General features: G+C 37.7%; 1 protein-coding gene across 3 annotated transcripts in view; it reads right to left on the bottom strand.

Annotated features, from left to right (window-relative positions):
• Positions 1–17227, bottom strand: part of TfAP-2 (transcription factor AP-2) — a 240846-nt gene extending 223619 nt beyond the window's left edge. Inside the window, exons 1-2 of one of the 3 annotated variants that reach the window (XM_018517313.1) lie at positions 17173–17227; positions 4207–4398 (exon numbers count right to left, since the gene is read on the bottom strand). In XM_018517313.1, the coding sequence (XP_018372815.1) occupies positions 4207–4242 (36 nt within the window). In that variant the 5' untranslated portion in view covers positions 4243–4398; positions 17173–17227. Of the gene's footprint in view, positions 1–4206; positions 4399–7193; positions 7257–17172 lie in introns of those variants that run through there. The other 2 variants (XM_018517315.1, XM_018517314.1) reach the window with 2 other exon arrangements.
• Positions 17228–17310: the final 83 nt, after the last annotated feature.

Raw genomic sequence — 17310 nt, 5'->3', positions numbered from 1 at the left:
ATCATACTTTATTGGAAAATGTGCAAATACTCGCCACTCATCGGCCACGTTCCCGCATTTTCACGACTTTCTTCCTATAATTCCTATTGCCATGTATTATTATTCTCGTCCCGTATTTTTCGGCTATGAAGCTGTTTTCAATACCCGACAGTTTTACGACAGAACTTGTTCCCAATGAAGCAGCATTTTGATGTATTTTGTTTTGTCAAAACCCGTATTTCCGTGTGTAAACAAAAACGGCAAAACTGAATTTCAGTGCAATAATTATTTTTATAGAAAAGAAATGGCATTTTCCCTCTGTTTGGCCAGTGGTTGTTAACCTAGCATGGTGGCTGCATATACAAATCACCATTTCAACAATATTTTTATACTCTGTCCACGCTAATCCGCGTCGAAATTGATATAATTCAATCAAAGATTGTTGTTTTTTTTTTTTACTGTATGAAATTATCTCAAGCATGTATAAATGTATATAATAAATACGATATTTTTAATATAATATTTTATACAGCATTATTGAAAAGGTGGGTTAGTTATAAAATAAGTATAACTTTCAAAGAAAATGGTAAGAATTTGTATATAACAAAGTTCATTAGCGCATTGCAAAGTGCAAAAAGCGTAAGAATGCAACTGATCTTCGCGTGTGGCTTATATTCTTTTCCGATCGAAATGTAACATCCCAGGCATGTTAAACGCAATCTCAGAATTTGAATAAATAATTGAAGACACCGAGAAGACACTTGAGGTACTTGTTATCAGTGGAACAAATTAAAGCGTTGGAAGGTAAGGTTGAAAGAGAGAGAGAGAACAAGAACTAGTCGACCGCTGCGGGATTGCCTTTCAGACAACATAGGCACAGCTAGCGAGAACTCGCCTAACAACATAATTCAATACGGGGCTACTACCTAAACGTGTTTCCGCTATCCGCCATGCTCTGCGAGGACTTACATTTCCTGCTGTTACTATGTGATTTCCGTGACCGCCGTGAAGGGGAAAACTGATGCGCGCCATACCGTGTCCAAAACGCAACGACGATACATCGGCTTTTTTTATCCGATCAAAGATTTTTTTTCGCCGGTCTCCTCGTCATTTGTTCGCGCAAGTTTTTTTTTGTATCGTTTGTACGCCGATTATGGCATATGCATCTCACCGTAACGTAATCCAATAACGTAATAACATCCGAAGTAGTAAAATTTGAAACATATATTAATGACTCATGCCATGTTTTTTCATAATCTGATCAGACTACAAGAAGCAACGTATGAATAGGACGATTTTGTTGAAATATTTAAGTTATATACTCTAAAAATAATTTTATTGGATCATCATAATAATTATATAAGATGCTCAAACTGATTGCTAAAATGTCAAAACTTGTAGTTTAATCATATTAATCGAGAAAACATGGCATCATTAATATATGCTTCAAATGTCAATTTCACTGCTTTCGATATCATTTTATTTATTGTTAGTTAAATTTTACTTCAGCAAAATCGTACTTTTGTGCCGATATTTTAAAAACTTTTAGAAAATCTATAAGAAGAGGAAGAGGCTCGAAAGATGCAAGAAAGGCGACGAAACAAGTGTACAAACGGTATCTGCTTTCAAACAATGAATGTAGTAAACTGTTACGAATTGTTAAGCAACAAGGAATAAATCGAACAACGTGTCATGTACCACAAGCAATTACGCACAAAGGATAGAAAACCCTGCTGCAAATAGTTACAGTTTACTGAGTGAAATGAGAGAACAATTCTCCCTCGGCGTATCCTAGATCTCAATAGCTATTAACGTATGCATAAATATAGGTAAGAATCGCATATGTACGTAAGAACTCCGCATTTATGAATACCCCTTCCTAGATAACGACCACGATTGTAGACCACAAGGACCCGTGAGCCCTTCTCTTCTATCTCGCTTCAGGGTCATCTTTTTACCTAAGATACATCGCGATCGCGTGCGCACATTACTTAACCCAACGGCATCGTTCTTCCAGCACGGTACGCGCGCGCGTAATCGCGTAAACTCGTTCCACGCATCGCATGTGAAACGTCAGTACCGTGAATCGGTCGTCGCTAATTTGCGTCGGTAATGACTGCGTCTACGAAGGGGAGAATTAGCATCTCCGGCGAGGAGAGAGGGATGCAGGGATCTCTCCTGCGATCTGTATCTGACGTCTGGTTGGCTGGTTTATGAATGGGGTGGGCCCGCGCGCCCCGATCGCCGCACGATCGCGGAAGAAGATTGATCTGTCCTCGGTGATCTACGATTATCAGAAACGCCTCGCGGTAAATAGGGCCTGTTTAGCTCGCGTTTCGCTGCCGGCCGTTTTACGGCCCCGGTCGGTCGTGGTTAACGCGGAAGTGGTTAAGGCTGTTAAGGTATGCAGGAAGTCCAATCGATTGCTAACGCGGTATTCTAATACGCTTTTTCGACAATCCAACGGAATGTTGGAAAGAGAAAGAGCTTAGTTTTTAATGCATATACACGGAAAGAACAGTTTTACTCGAGTATCTAAAAATTTAGGTAGATACAAATCTGGAGATATATATAATTTAGTTGGATTGTCAAAAAATAATTACGCTCAAGCTGGTTGTTAGAATGTCAAAACTTTTTACAAAGTTGTTTATTACGTTCGAATTTTCTACGTAATTATTTGGATGGTCCAACAAAATTATTTTCAGATCCGTATCTATGTAAATTTTTAGATACTTGAGCAAAATTGTTCTCTTGCGTGCGCGAGATACGACAATTTTGCAGAATGGATAACTTTGGATATCTTTGTCTCTCTCGTAATCAAGCGTATCGCATGCGACACATGCCTGCCGTTTAATTAATATATACATATGAGTTATACGTATTACAAACGTATAATTTTATAAATTTTTCAATTGCGAAAATATGGCGTTTTAATTTTTGTTTGGTCAGTCTGTGATTCGGGTGCGGATACAAAGCAAACCGTTTATCGATGCTCACCAATCGGACGAATTTTTCAGTTAAACAATTTTCGTCCGCAGACGCCTCGTTAGAATTACATATTCGAATAATAAAATAATGAGAGAGCGCAGCTTCCGCGAGCGGGAGAATGAAATGTTGGTGCGCGACGATATAGCTTTCTCTCTCTCTGTGCCGCATATAAATATTCATGTCACATACAGCAGCAGGGAGCTTGGATATCCAGGATATATTCACGAGGATAATGTGTTTACTGCGGCGACGTGTCTTGATACCTCGGCTAAGGTAACGCGAGCTTCAAATTCAATATTTCCATCCGCGCCGCTGCGCTGTCGCGAAAATTACACGGAGATATACATTCCGCTATTCTTACGGTCATATTAGAATGACTGAGGAAGATATCCTAAATAATGTGTAAAGCGTTTTCGCGTCCGAAGCTAAAATTCAATTATATTTGCAAATTTATAATATCATACTTCGAAATAGGTTTATAAATCCAGAGTACGCAATCTGCTTTAAAATATAAATTTTTTTCCACGTCTTCCATTTAGGTACAAAATACATAGAACGTTTATTTCCCCGTCATAAAAATGTTATGGTAGAAGACAAGAGAGAGAGAGAATTTCTCTTTGAAATTTAGAATCACATTTTAAGATAGTATTTCTCGGCTATAGTTCTCGCAAATTAAATATGTGCGACACATCACGATGTAGGAAGAATTTAATTTGTAAAAAAATATTATTTTGTATAAAAAGTGAATTAATTAACAAGATTATAGAAAAATCTTGTTAATTAAAATTATTTTATTGGTTACCAAAAATCCCATAGAGCATCACGTCCAAAATCAGAACGTCTTAGATCGGTATTCATATTTAAGATTGTTTTAAGTACAATTCCAAAATGTATAAATTAATCATAGAGTCGTATTAGAATCTCAAGACATTATTTAAAGTAGATAAAAACGGATTATAAACATTGGTCTCAAGAACGTCTTAAAGACGTGTGGAGTCTGAAATATGTACTTGCGATAGAGGTAATTTAACATTCCACAAGTAAAATAGCACTCAAAAGTGGCAGAAATTACCGTTAACTATTCGTTGTTTGTGTATAAAGAAAATATTCAATAGTTATATATTTCTAGCAGTACTTCTAAGTCTCACAGAACTGCAATTTGACTAAACGCCAACGTTCATTCCAGCGTGAAAAGCAGACATAAATATAAAGCATTGGCATGACAGATATAACACTTACCTGCCAAGCGTTGGAGTCCAGAGCAAGGTAAGACATGTTGTTGTTAGTGTCCTCCGTGATTGAAAAATTTGTGGAATACCCGGAAACTCCTCGCCGATTGGCACGCTACCAATATCCAGCTTGTCATTCACGTTCCGAGATGATCGGCAGGCGGCATCTTCCGTTGGCAGCTCCGTGAAGAAGCGAGCTGTACTGGAAAAAAAAAGATGTCAGAGCGTTTGGGATATAAATATAGGATATCAGAGTTTGAGAATATAAATATTAAATCGAATAAAAAACATGAATGACAAAACAAATGGTAAAGACAAATTTATTCGAAGATAAGCAGATGAATCAATTTAAAGATAAATTCATATGTCAAAAAGATATTATTATAATTTGATGGAAATATAATCGCTTTCTTCTAAAGGTATTCAAGAATATTAATAAAGTAAATTTAAATACATCTGATTTCGTAAAATAATTTCTTAATTTATTTCATTCAACTACCATTACTACGTTTTAATCACACAAAGAAAAATTATTGAATTATTAAATTATTTAATTAGAAAAAAATTATTTATCTGCTATTACTATATTTTTTAATTATAGAAAAACGTTATTTAATGAGAACTAATTGGATTGAACACATCTATGCACAGGAAAATACGTTCCTAAAAAAAAATTTAAGATATTTTCATATACTTTTTTGTATGGGAGCCATGTATGAAGGAGGCGGGAATATCGAGTAAGATTTGGCGAAAATTTCCTGCGGTGAGTAACAAAAATGCGAATTACTTTCGTCAGCCGGAATCCCTGGGGCGTCACGTCAACGGATCGGGAACTTAGTTAAGCAAAGTTAAATACGGCTCCCCGAGGTGGCACGACCGCTTTTTAATTGCAAACACTTTCACAAAACGAGAAGATATCCCAAGACGCTCGACAAGCGGAGATTATAGCTCTAGCTTCTTTTTCGCTATTGCTACGAAATGTCTACAAGTATAAATATCTGCAGTTCGCAAGAGATGTTTACGAGTACAATCAAACACTTCGTGGAAATGCTCAGCATCAACTTACGGTATCTCGTTTAAGTTTATCACAACAGTATTTAAAGATTTATTTTACTATAAATACAGATTTATGTGTAATTAAGAATACTTGTATAATAATGCTAACAATAAGACTAATTGTAAGAAAAAATCACATAATATTTAGCTTTTTTTCCTGTTGTACAATTTTCAAACAAAGCAACAACAATTTTAGAATAGTTTCAGTGCTAAACGCAATAAAAATTTGGATATTGCTTCAATTTGGATGCAGAAAAATATATATATAAATATATAAATAAAAAGTATATATGTATAAGATAATAAAAAAATATAACCGTTCAATTATATAAAAAGATTTATATTGGACGGAAAAATTTATATATTTGAATGAACGATATTTCAATCGCTCGATGAATCTTGTCAATAATAGTAGTGAAACTATAGAGAATAATTTATTACTGAAATCTCTCTCTCTCTCTCTTTCTCATCAACGTTATACTCATAAAGAGTTATTGAACGTAATTACACCCGGTTCTCGCTTTCAAAATTAAAATACATATAATAACACCACACATCTTTCAATAAATCCGTGATTTATGCAAATCCGTGCGAATCAAAGGATATCATTATTTAATTTAAATGCAGGAAATATAACATATTTCTGTATGATACTGTTCCAACCACAGAATCCTCACGGCACTTTGCACCGAGTATCTTCCTTCCTCCTTCCTTTCGTATTTAAATCAAACAATGATCAAATATCGACGACACCGTTGACTTTATCATTTAGTATCATAAAGTTCCATGCAATGAACGAGCCAATCTGACCAACAAATTACAGCCCCTCTGTATTTATTTATTGTTACATCCGACTTGCGTACCGTCCTTTTGCACAGACTTCAATTAAATCAGACGTTTACAATCAAAATCAAACGATTAACTTCACGTCACGTCGAAAGAATATTATTTATCCCTTCCATGTACAATGGCGTTTGAATCTATTGAATCTAAAAACTTGCAGCATCTCCGAAGTGAATAAACTATTCATTTTTTTTTTTTTCTTAAGAATCACTCTGCGTGAATGATGTAAGATTTTTCTCGCAACATTTCTCTTATATTTATGCTTTTATTTACTTTAATTTAAAGAAAGAAGAAGATACACAATACACGCACAGATTTGCAATGTCATTTAAAAAGTTGCTAAAAACGTAATTACACATCACTTCGTCATACTGCAATAAAAATAATACATCATTCTTTTTTATTTTTATTCCCCTCATTTCTTTTTTTACAGTTTATTTAACCGTAATCTTTTTATTCTCAAAGGTTTTCACATTCACGCGAATTTACGATAGAAATTTTTCAAAAACAAAGCGCAACGTTTATAACACTATGCGGTACGTTTGTTAAACAAAAGAAATTTAATCCGTCAATCGGACTTTCGAGAATTAAGGTCGCACTGTCTACGTAATCTCAAATGTATAACTCACGACATTTGCACACAAACGAAAAAAGAGAATTTTTTTCTCTTTTTTGATATTTTCAAACTCGACAAGAATTCAACAGAAATTAAGACGTGACAGTATTACGATATGTGTCTTGAAGTGCCTAAATCCAACAAACCGTTTGCCGAATAAAACTTGCTTGATAAAAACATTAGTTGCAGAATGTAACTAATTGTGTAGGAGAGTTTTTTTACTACAACACAGAGCCATATCGTTAAGTCTTCCGGCAACTGTTTGACTTCGCGATTGCTCCAAGGACTTCACGTTTGAAAGAAACGGTCCAAGGTCACCGCGCCGCATTTCGCACAACGTTCGCAGCAATCACTCGCGCGAGGCACGAAATTTCTGTGCACCTTCCTCGTCATTATTTCCCTCGGAGCACACTCGATTCGTCGCTGATGCGAAAAGGTTAAAGCCGGACCGCGACGTCCCGGAGATACGACCTCAAACTCACCTCCTCGTCTCAATCTCACGGCGAATCACCGACGGGTGGATTGCGACGACGGCATTGGCAGCGGCCACCGGCGGAACGCGTGTTTTCGCGTCAGATTCGGACAAAAAAATGAAAATGCCTTCCCGCGATATACCCGTCGCGAGCGAGATGACGCGCACGTATACGCACACGCGTGTCTTCGTAACTTAATCCGCAAGCGGATTATCAGAGGCTAATTCGAAACGCAGTCACTCTCTCTCTCTCTCTCTCTCTCTCTCTCTCTCTCTCTCTCTCTCTCGATCCTACCAGCCGTCTTGCTCCCTTCCTCTTCTCCCTTCCGTGATCTTTCTTTTTCTTACCCCCTCTCCACCCCCGCTCACTCGTTCCCCGCGCTCGGCTCGTGGACGGTCTACGTCTTCTCTTTCTCTCTCTTTCTTTCTTCTCTTTCTCCTCCTCTTGTAAGTACTGCTGGTAGACGGTATGTATGTGTACTTGATCACACCTTGGAATCACTCGGTGGCTCGTCGAAGATGGCAGGCGGACCGGCGTAAAATTCTCGCGACGCGGCGCGACCACAATGACGACGACAACTCCGAGGATGACGCGAGCCACACCAGAAAATATACCACGAAAGCAGATGAGAAGAGCGAAGTGCCGGAGGTAGCTTCCGGTCGCGTCGCGGCGCGTCGCGTCGCGTCGCGTTACGTTCCGTTCCGTTACGTTTACCGTATCTCGTGCCGTGTGTCCCGATGTGTATTGGCCCACCGCACGTGGCGCGTCGCGACGTCGCACTGCGCTCCAGGCGAGAGAGGCGCCGCGGCGCCCCTCCACCCCTCCAAGCCGCCACCCGGCTGCCCCGTACGCCACCCCTGCCGCGGCGACGATGCGCCTCCGCCGCCACCACCCGCGGCGCGGTACTATCGCCTGCCCCCGCGGGGGTGTGGTGCCTCCGCCTACAGTCACACGACGGACCCTGCGCGGCCCTGTTCCATATACCTGCCTGTGTCGGAGAGTCGGAACCGGAGAGGGATGACGACGGACTAACCTAACCCTGAGCGAGGCGCCGCGCCGCGCCGCGACGAGCCGCGACGCGCCGCGACGCGACGCAACGTTACTTACGCGGGCCGAATTGCGTCAGAGTTGCTTACCGTCGACGAGTGAATAGCGTCGAATTAACGAAAGAGACGTCGGTGAGTGAGTTGGTAACGTTGACCGCGAATTTCGACAGATCGAGGATGGTGGATGAAACGACAGACTCCAACGGACTATCTCGCTGTTACGATAGATCGAACGCTGAGAGACTTATTTTCATTCATTTCAGATTTCTTTTCGGATTTCTACTAAAAAATATAAATCCTTGAAGGCCAGATTTATTACATATTCAAAAACATTTCTGATCATTTTGATATAATTAACCCTCCAGCACCACCCCTTAAATTTTCGATCATAATTTCGTTCATAGTCACTCTGGATCTGGGAAACAGCATATATTTTTTATGGTTCCGAACTACATAAAAATCTGAAAAAAATTCTTGTACACTCGTGAAATCTTACAATAAGTTTTTACTACAATAAAAATTCGACTGTATTTTATTTATTTTTTATATATTGAAATCTGAACGAAAATTTTGAGAAACCGTGATATCGACTGTGCTTTAAAAGGCACAAAGGGATAATGCTGGAGGGTTAGTAAGCAAGGATTTATTTCAATGATATATTTATAATTTCTGAATTGTCTATATATTTACTTTAAAGATGTCCCAAAAAAAAAAAAGAACAATAAATGTTGAACAATGAATTTTATTTTTACGATTGTTGAACAAATTTATATGTTTACTCAATATTTAAAAAGGATTGCACAAAATGTTTGTGATCGAACAAAAATTTTATTTTGACCAAAAACATTGCTGCTAATATTATTTTGGTTCACTACACAATTTGCAAGATACATAAAAGTAAACGATTACTAATGCTGGCAAAATATCGGACCTCTTGAAAATAGAATAATATAGAACAATACGAAATAATACAATTATAAATGCGAGATTCAAAAATTTAACTAGAACAAACTGTTTAACATGACTGTGTGCTCAAAGTTAAACAAGTTTAGTTAAAGTTTGTAAAAGTTTATAAAATTAAAATCTTAAAATGACGTCGTACAGAATATTAAAAATATATTGACATTTATAGAAGAGTTAGTAAAGTACTATTTTAACGAGTCCTATAAATTGTTACAAAAACTAAATAATTCTCAGTGAATCAGTCTGATTTTCTTTCTCTTTATATATGAAACCTTTTATTCAAATAAAAAATTATCTATATTTGATTAAAAAAATAGAAAAAAAAACAATGTGGTGAACCGTTCCCTAATTCGAATTCTTTATTTACACAAATAAAACCAATAAAAGTTGATTTTTCATTAATTTCGAAAAATAATTGTTTAATTAATGCACGAGGAATATAAATTAATTTATATTAACAGTTAACAATTCGTGTTATGTTTTCGTCAAGTCAAACGAATAAGATATAAAAACTAAAAATATAAGGGATTACTTTCGTTTTGGTAAATATCCAGGATAAAGAGATATTCTCTTCGCAAGATTTTTTTCGGACTTGGCTATCTTCCGAGACCTGCGTAATTTGTCTCACAGAGAATTTGAATCGGCTCGAAAAATCCTCGGCGTGTAAGTATAATATCGGGTGGCGAGGTAAGAAAAAAGCGAAGAAGGGTGAGAAGGGATGGTGCCGCACGGACTCGTCGACACAGATGTGGATCGTGGTATCGTGAATGCGTCTGCCTGCTTGGGATTCGTACGAGACGTTACCGCATCCCTGCTATCTCTCCCGGCTCCCGGCAGCGTCGCGGCGTCGCGGCGTCGCGCAATCCACGGATACATTCGCGCGCGACAACGGGCACCTAGCGCGATCTGCGCATGACCGATCGATGTCCCCTCGTTTCCCCTCGTTTCCCCTCTCCACGGCGAGTTGCTCCTTGGGTGTTACTACCACTACCGTACGCCGGTCCACCCCGTCGACCCCTCTACCCCCCCTGTTATCCCCACCATGTTGTTGTGTGCACAGCGCGCTGCGAGCTACCACGCTGCAGCCCCTTTCTTCGTACGCCCCTGTCGTCGCTGCCTCGACTCCTCGCCCGTCCCACTCGTACTTTTGCCCCCGTCAAGGAGAAAACGGGAGCGGCGCAGGAGGAACAAGAGGTTGGAGGAGGTAGTGAAGAAAGAGCAGGAGGAGGAGGAGGGAGTGGAAGCAGGAAAAAGTGGAAGGAAAGAGAGGTGCCTATGAGCAGGCCAAGACACAGCTTCTGTTTTTCCCCCCTGGAGATTTCGGCGAGTTTTCACGCCGGCGTTATTACTCCCTCTTCTTTCTTCTCCCTTTCGCCTTTTAAAGTCTCGGTTACTCTTTCTCTTCTTTTTTTTTTCTTTCTTTTTCTCGCTCCTTCTCTTTTCCTCGCACGTTTTGATCCGTATTCTACGTCGAGCTCGTTTGCTCCCTACGCGCGAGGGGGTGGATGTGCGATGACGAGCCTCGCTGATTTTAGGTTGGAATGCAACCATTTGGAAAGTGTGTTTTCGTGTACGGAGCTGGTCGATATTTTCTCACGGCAGACGAACAGTTTTTCGGAATTTTCCGCGGTTTTTAGACGAACTAGAAATTTCTCACTCGTTTCTTTCATTAGAAAATATGTTCAGAAATTGATACCATCTCTTATTTTTCTAGATTTTATATCTTATTCGTATTACTTGATTTGGCGAAAACATTACACGAATTATTAACTATTTTAAACACAAATTAATTTATACCTCTTATACGTCAATTAAATAATTATTTTTCAAAATTAATAATAAATCAGTTATTTATTGCTTTTATTTATCGTTGTTTGATCGTCCCTTATTTTTTTAGTTTTAATATCTTATTTATATATTGCTTGACTTGACAAAAACAATAATACGAGAATTGTTAACTATTTTAAATATAAATTAATTTATATCTGTTATACATTAATTAATTATTATTTTTCAAAATTAATTAATTATTATTTTTAAGAATTATTTTTCAAAATTAATGAAAAATCAATTAATTATTGCTTTTATTTATGCAAAAACGCGGATACGATGGATTATAACATGGAAAAAAGTTACAGACTATAAAAAAGGAAGCACAGTTCCCATGATAAAGCGTAATTGCTTTAATGAAATTTAATATCTAAAAATTTGGTGTCATCGTGTTCAATTCTAGATTGTCATTCAAGAGATGTAATGAAGGTCTAGGAACAATCAGTTTCAATCATCCTCTCGAAACAATTATTAACGGTCTGTGGTAGTCTAGCATTGTCAAGTACGTCACGTGCTGCCACATTCAGGAGGCCTTATATGGATCTACTAGCCGCGCACGCATAGATTAGATCCGTCTTTAATATCTCAGGCACAATATAATGCGGTTTATCATCGGTCAGCGCCTATGCCTAACTACAGTAAATACTGATTATTTCCAATAAATAGCGGTGTATATTAGTGTTGCATGTATGTCAGATTCATTTCGATGTAATTCTCTTCAGCCGGGACCACGAATGTCATGACAGTTTCATGCAACGCGCGCGGTCCTCAATGCGGTGCCCTTGGGCGCCATGTCGCTCGCCAATCCATTTGTGCACGCCCGCGACTGACCATTCAAACGGTTTAATGTAAATTTGAATCAACTGTTATTATTTAAATTAATCGTTTCGTTTACGAAATTTAATATCAAGAGATAAATTCTCGCGGAAGGAACTCGTTCATGCGTTCACCATATTTATTTTAAGATTTCGAGTAGCAACATGTTAGTTTGGAAAAACAGCTTTGCAATTGTAAGATTCTTTAACTTATACATTTATATCCAACGAGGAATTAAAAGTAATCATATAAAAAAATCTTACAATATTTGCAAAACTGCTTTTCTGCTAAACGCAGTCAGTGGTTAAATTCTGTCATAATTATGGTCAATAGTAAATTTATTAAATAATTTGTATATTAATGTATTATGTCTTCGACTTGTACGTATGTATTGCGCGAATGATTAATGATGGAAAACACCGAATGTAGTTAAAAGTTAAGCCTATTCCAGACAAGTCGCATAAATATACAGGGAGAAAAATGGTTGAAATTTTTATCTTACAAAACTAGTAAAAATATTCTGACTATTTTTGCCGAATTTATGACAAACTTTACTTGCCTGAAAGTAGATATAAATAAATATAAGAGGTGCAAAAAGTACGATTATAGAACCAACTCAAATAATATTATTACTTTACGGAGTAAAATAAATAATACTATTCTCAAAATTTTTTATACCACTCAGCTTTAAGATAAAAAAATCGTCGACAAACTAAATTCTATTGAGATGTATGGTAATTTATAGATTTACTTTATGAAATGCAAAAAGTACCTTACAATATACGAGTGTCGCTTATTTATCACAAAGATAAAGTAAATTTTACATAAGTGAGCACCTGTCCCTATGTGGACCTGCCAATTCCGTTAAATTTATTAAAATTAGCGCATATTACTTTACATTTTTCTCTGTATATATGCATAAAAAAATTATCCAATCGCACTTTACGTCCGTCCTTATGATAGAAATGCAATTGGACAATTTTCTTTGTGTACATAATTATGTAGCTATACAAGTTTGTCTGGATAAATATTGAAGCTCCGATCGGCGACACAAGAAACGATTTCACGGGCGGATGACTGCGAATCACCGTTCGTGGGTCTCGATCGTGGCGTCCAACCGATCGGAGTCTACGTTAAGTTACGAGAGAGGTCAAGCCGTCTATCTTCTTGCTGGAAAGCGCTGCGCACCACGCCTATGTTAAATCGTGACTCGATCGGGAAGGAGGAAGAAGAAGCGCCGGTGTTATATTAGCGCCCAGGAACAACCTGATGCGATCCCCGTCGGTATTCATCGGCGGGTCGTTCGTGAATCGCCCGTGGAGCGAAAGGGGCGAGAGAAGCAAGATCGGCAAACAACGAGTTGCACAATTAACGAGACGCGCCGATTCTACTCGAGTCGAGTACGGAACGAGTGGTGAGGTCGAGTGGGGTCAAGTCGAGTGCAGTCGCGTGGTACGAGTCGTCGTCACTCGTGCCACACGATACCGAGACACGGTATCCCATCCCGGGCGCAATTGCGATTCGCGTACAGATGGAGAGTAACGCGGATTACCGCCTCCGCGGCTGTGCTTGACGGTAACGCTTAGAAGGGAGGAGGCGGAGTTCGTTCGCCATTCTTCGTCGCTGTAGCGATCAACCGCGACTTGCTCTCAAATATTACCAATCTCTCTTAATTGTAGAAATTATATCACACGTATCGAGCTGCTGACACGATTAGACGATTACCGAATATAAGATAGGACATACATTTTCATGGCTTAGCTATATAATAATTTTGTGTACATATGAGTTTTTCAGATTAAATATTTAAATGATGGAAATATCGGAAAAAATCAAATATTAAAACATCGTTTCCGAAACTAATAATAATATAGCATATACCAAGCGCTACAAATATTAAAATATACAAGTGTTTTTTATATTAAAATTTCTAATAAACTTCAAATTATATTTCACATTTCTTTGTATGTTTTAAAGAAAAAAGTAACTTAAATAAAAATTACAATTCCAGTAGATGTATACTTAAAAATATTTATTTTTCACATTACTATTATTATTTATATAACTGGTAATAATAATAACTCTTTTCATTTTCAAATATTTAAAAATGAAATAGAGCAGCAATTCTCATTTTTGTGATATTCATATTTTTATATATTTAATGAATTTAATTTTCAAAATTGTTATAAATTAACAGTGTAAAAGTATCCTAAATAAATTCTGTCGATGGAATTTATTAATTTAATGTATATAATATTAATGTAATATTTTAAAATTTCGTAACAAAATTTACATTTTTTGTTGAAATTATATTATTCTACTTCTCTCTTTAAGAACAATATTCAACCTGTCATAGGAGATATTTCACAAGAAATCCACTATAATCTACTTTGTTTTAAGGGACATGACGTTATAACGCCGCAACTCGTTCGTGTGATGCAATTTAACTACCACGTCATTACTCCCGAAGTTAAGCCGGTGTAAGTTCGAAATTACTAGTTAAATTGCGTATATCTATGCGAGAGAGCCGAGAGCATCGTGTAATCTGCCCATGTGTTTATCCATCGGTAGGTAGTCGTGCATATACCGTGCCTCTCCATCATCAGGATGGTCACCAGGACCATCTTAGCCTAATTACCTAATAATTCGAGGCGGTAACTTCGACTCCACCTAAGTGGTTTGCGCCCATCGCGAGAAGACCGATCTATATCTATATGAATGGCTAAATTGCCATTAGATACGTGTCCTTGTATACGTATATTCAAACTGGATAATAAAAACAAGCTTTTCCATTACTCATAAAGTAATTCATATAATACGTTTATTTATCGCGTTTATTTACCGCGTGGTATTTTCGCATTTAATGTGCAGGAACCTTTAAAATTTGCTGCCAGTATAAAATACGTGTTTAATTTTGTGACTTTAACGACAAAAATCACAAAGCAGGGTATATTTAAATAGTCCCTCCATAGCATATAAATATATTTTCTATAATATTATTATATTCTGCAATATTATATATAATTCAATGTTAAAATAACGTTCCATTCAGCACATTACAGCATTCGAAATGCGTGTGCTACATGATACAAAAAAAAAATATTTTAAAAACAGAAAGATAAACATAAATATGGACAAAAGAGCAATTTCTTGAAAACATCACTGATTTATATTATCTCGGTAGACAAACGATGCTTTGATCGAAGGGACGTTCTCAATCCTCGGCTTGATAGCAAATCCTTCTATGTGTTGAAGTGCTTTGGTAAAAAAAAAAAAGAAAAAAAAACGAGCGATCAATAGAACGTTCGATCAATAAATCCTCGGTGATCCGTAAACCCCCCCCCGATGTAAAGGGATACACACTAAATCGATCGCTATTGATTTGCGAGGACCGCAAACGGGGCGCGCATCTCCCTTCCGAGTATCCTTTCACATCGCGAGCGCTCCAGGCTGTCAGGTGCCAGGACCGTTCTTGTCCCAAAAAACGTGAGGATAGCAAAACTGATTTTTCTATAAACACGTCCGCACACAAACTTGAGATCACGTTGGCCCCCGCCGTCCTTCGTCTAGCCTATATCCTTAAACGCGACGTTAGCGCTTGTTGACTCAAACGCGTGGCAAATTCGTGGCCCTTTCAAACGTCTCTCTTCCCGTCTCTCGACACGCATCGACGGGATTACACCTCTCACGTAATACGTCTCTCGCGGTAATTCGCCTTATTGTTACGTCAATCCACTCGTCTCCCGTATACGGATCGCGTCGTCCTCAAAATAGCGCGAGAGTCCGCCGCGGGCCGGATTGTCAGGCGACGCGCGGCGACGGAGATTCGCGTTTGCTTTGGGACAATTTTTTCTCCTCGCGATATCGCGGCAACGACGGCGGCGAATAAATATTTACCATTACGAGAAAAAGAAAGAGAGAGAGAGAGGGAGCGAGAGAAAGAAACGCGCGCGTAATCGGTATTTATTCAAACGTCCATTTCCCGGCGCGTTCTCCGACTCCATTTTCTTATTCTTCCCCTTATCCCTGCCACGTCTCTCGCCCCCGTCCGAGAGTATACGAACGCCTTGCGGTAATAACATGCAAATTGCTGGCTTACCTAACGTCTGGACTTTGTGAAGTCTTTTTGAAATGTGATTTCTTGCTACTTTGAATCCGCGAACGGAACGCCCTTTGAAGTCCCCGGCGTACTTTTATAAGAGGGTCAAAGCTTGCGCTATCCGCAAGCGGAATATCGATGACGGCTTTTTATCACAGATTTATCTCGCGGCGCGGCGGCTTTCGAGAAGCAACGGCATTTGCACGTTTACGCAACGTTAAACATCTTCGCGTCACTTGTTGCGGCAGTTGCATGATAAAACGATTATAATTGTGTATAGAGACATAAACAATCTTCAGGATATAAATACGAATAAAAAGTTATTGTAATACAATATAATATTGAAATTGCGTGCAATAATGTAATATAAAATAGTAAGAATTATATATATATGTATATATATATATTATTATGAGTGTTATACATAGCATAGAAAGTGAACAATTTACTGTGAATTATGCTGCGTTTTCTGTACGAATCATTTCTTCACACATACTGTAGGTATAAATAAAGTTTCATTACCAAACTCCTGATATTTAAAATCGATATAAATTTTTGTTTAGAGAAGAGATTCAGCAAACTATAATATTGTTCAATTTATTTTCAATTTTAAATTTCTAAAATGCAGAGTAGATATAAATTTTATTTAGAAAAGATTTATCAAAATATATAATATTAATTAATACACTACAGTTTTATTATAAAAGTTCTAAAATTCAAAATAGATACAAATTTTTATTGAAAGAAAATTTATGAAAATATAATATTTATAATAATAATTAATATATTATATTTTCATAAATTTTCTTTAAGTAAAAATTTGTATTCTATTCTGAATTTTAGAACTTTTATAATTAAACTGTAGCGTGGAAAGAATATACCTTTGCTTTGGCCATAATCATGAGCGTTTAAAACGTTGCATAATTCACAGTAAATTATTCACTCCTCTTAGTTTCTTCATTTAATCCTTACAAACGACTAATCATGATAAGTAACGCAATCACCTAGTGAGAGAAATTAATTTAATATCATAAAATAATCGCTCACAAAACAAAGTAAAAGATGGGATATTGAGAAATAAAGTATATCCCATAGAGAGGGTTTCGATATTCGCACATAGCGTGAAGGTTAGACGCGTCCTCGCCGCACTACTCGAGGGTCAATTCCAACGAGCGACCGAGATTCCACTCGAGTGCGCGCGCACGTAAATGCAAGAATAATAAATACGACTCACCTCGAATGATAATTTGATTCCATCGCGTCGCCCCTCCCAGCTCCCAGCAATACCGAATCTGATGTATGTTCGAATTAGCCGCTATCCCGCGAAGTGGAACGTGGAAACAGCGGGCGCTCTCTCTGTCTCTCTCTCTCT

This window comes from Trachymyrmex cornetzi, unplaced genomic scaffold, assembly GCF_001594075.2.
Source record: "Trachymyrmex cornetzi isolate Tcor2-1 unplaced genomic scaffold, Tcor1.1 scaffold67, whole genome shotgun sequence".
Classification (NCBI taxonomy): domain Eukaryota; kingdom Metazoa; phylum Arthropoda; class Insecta; order Hymenoptera; family Formicidae; genus Trachymyrmex; species Trachymyrmex cornetzi.
Note: the sequence above shows the minus strand (reverse complement) of the source record. Positions and strands in the feature narration are given on the sequence as shown.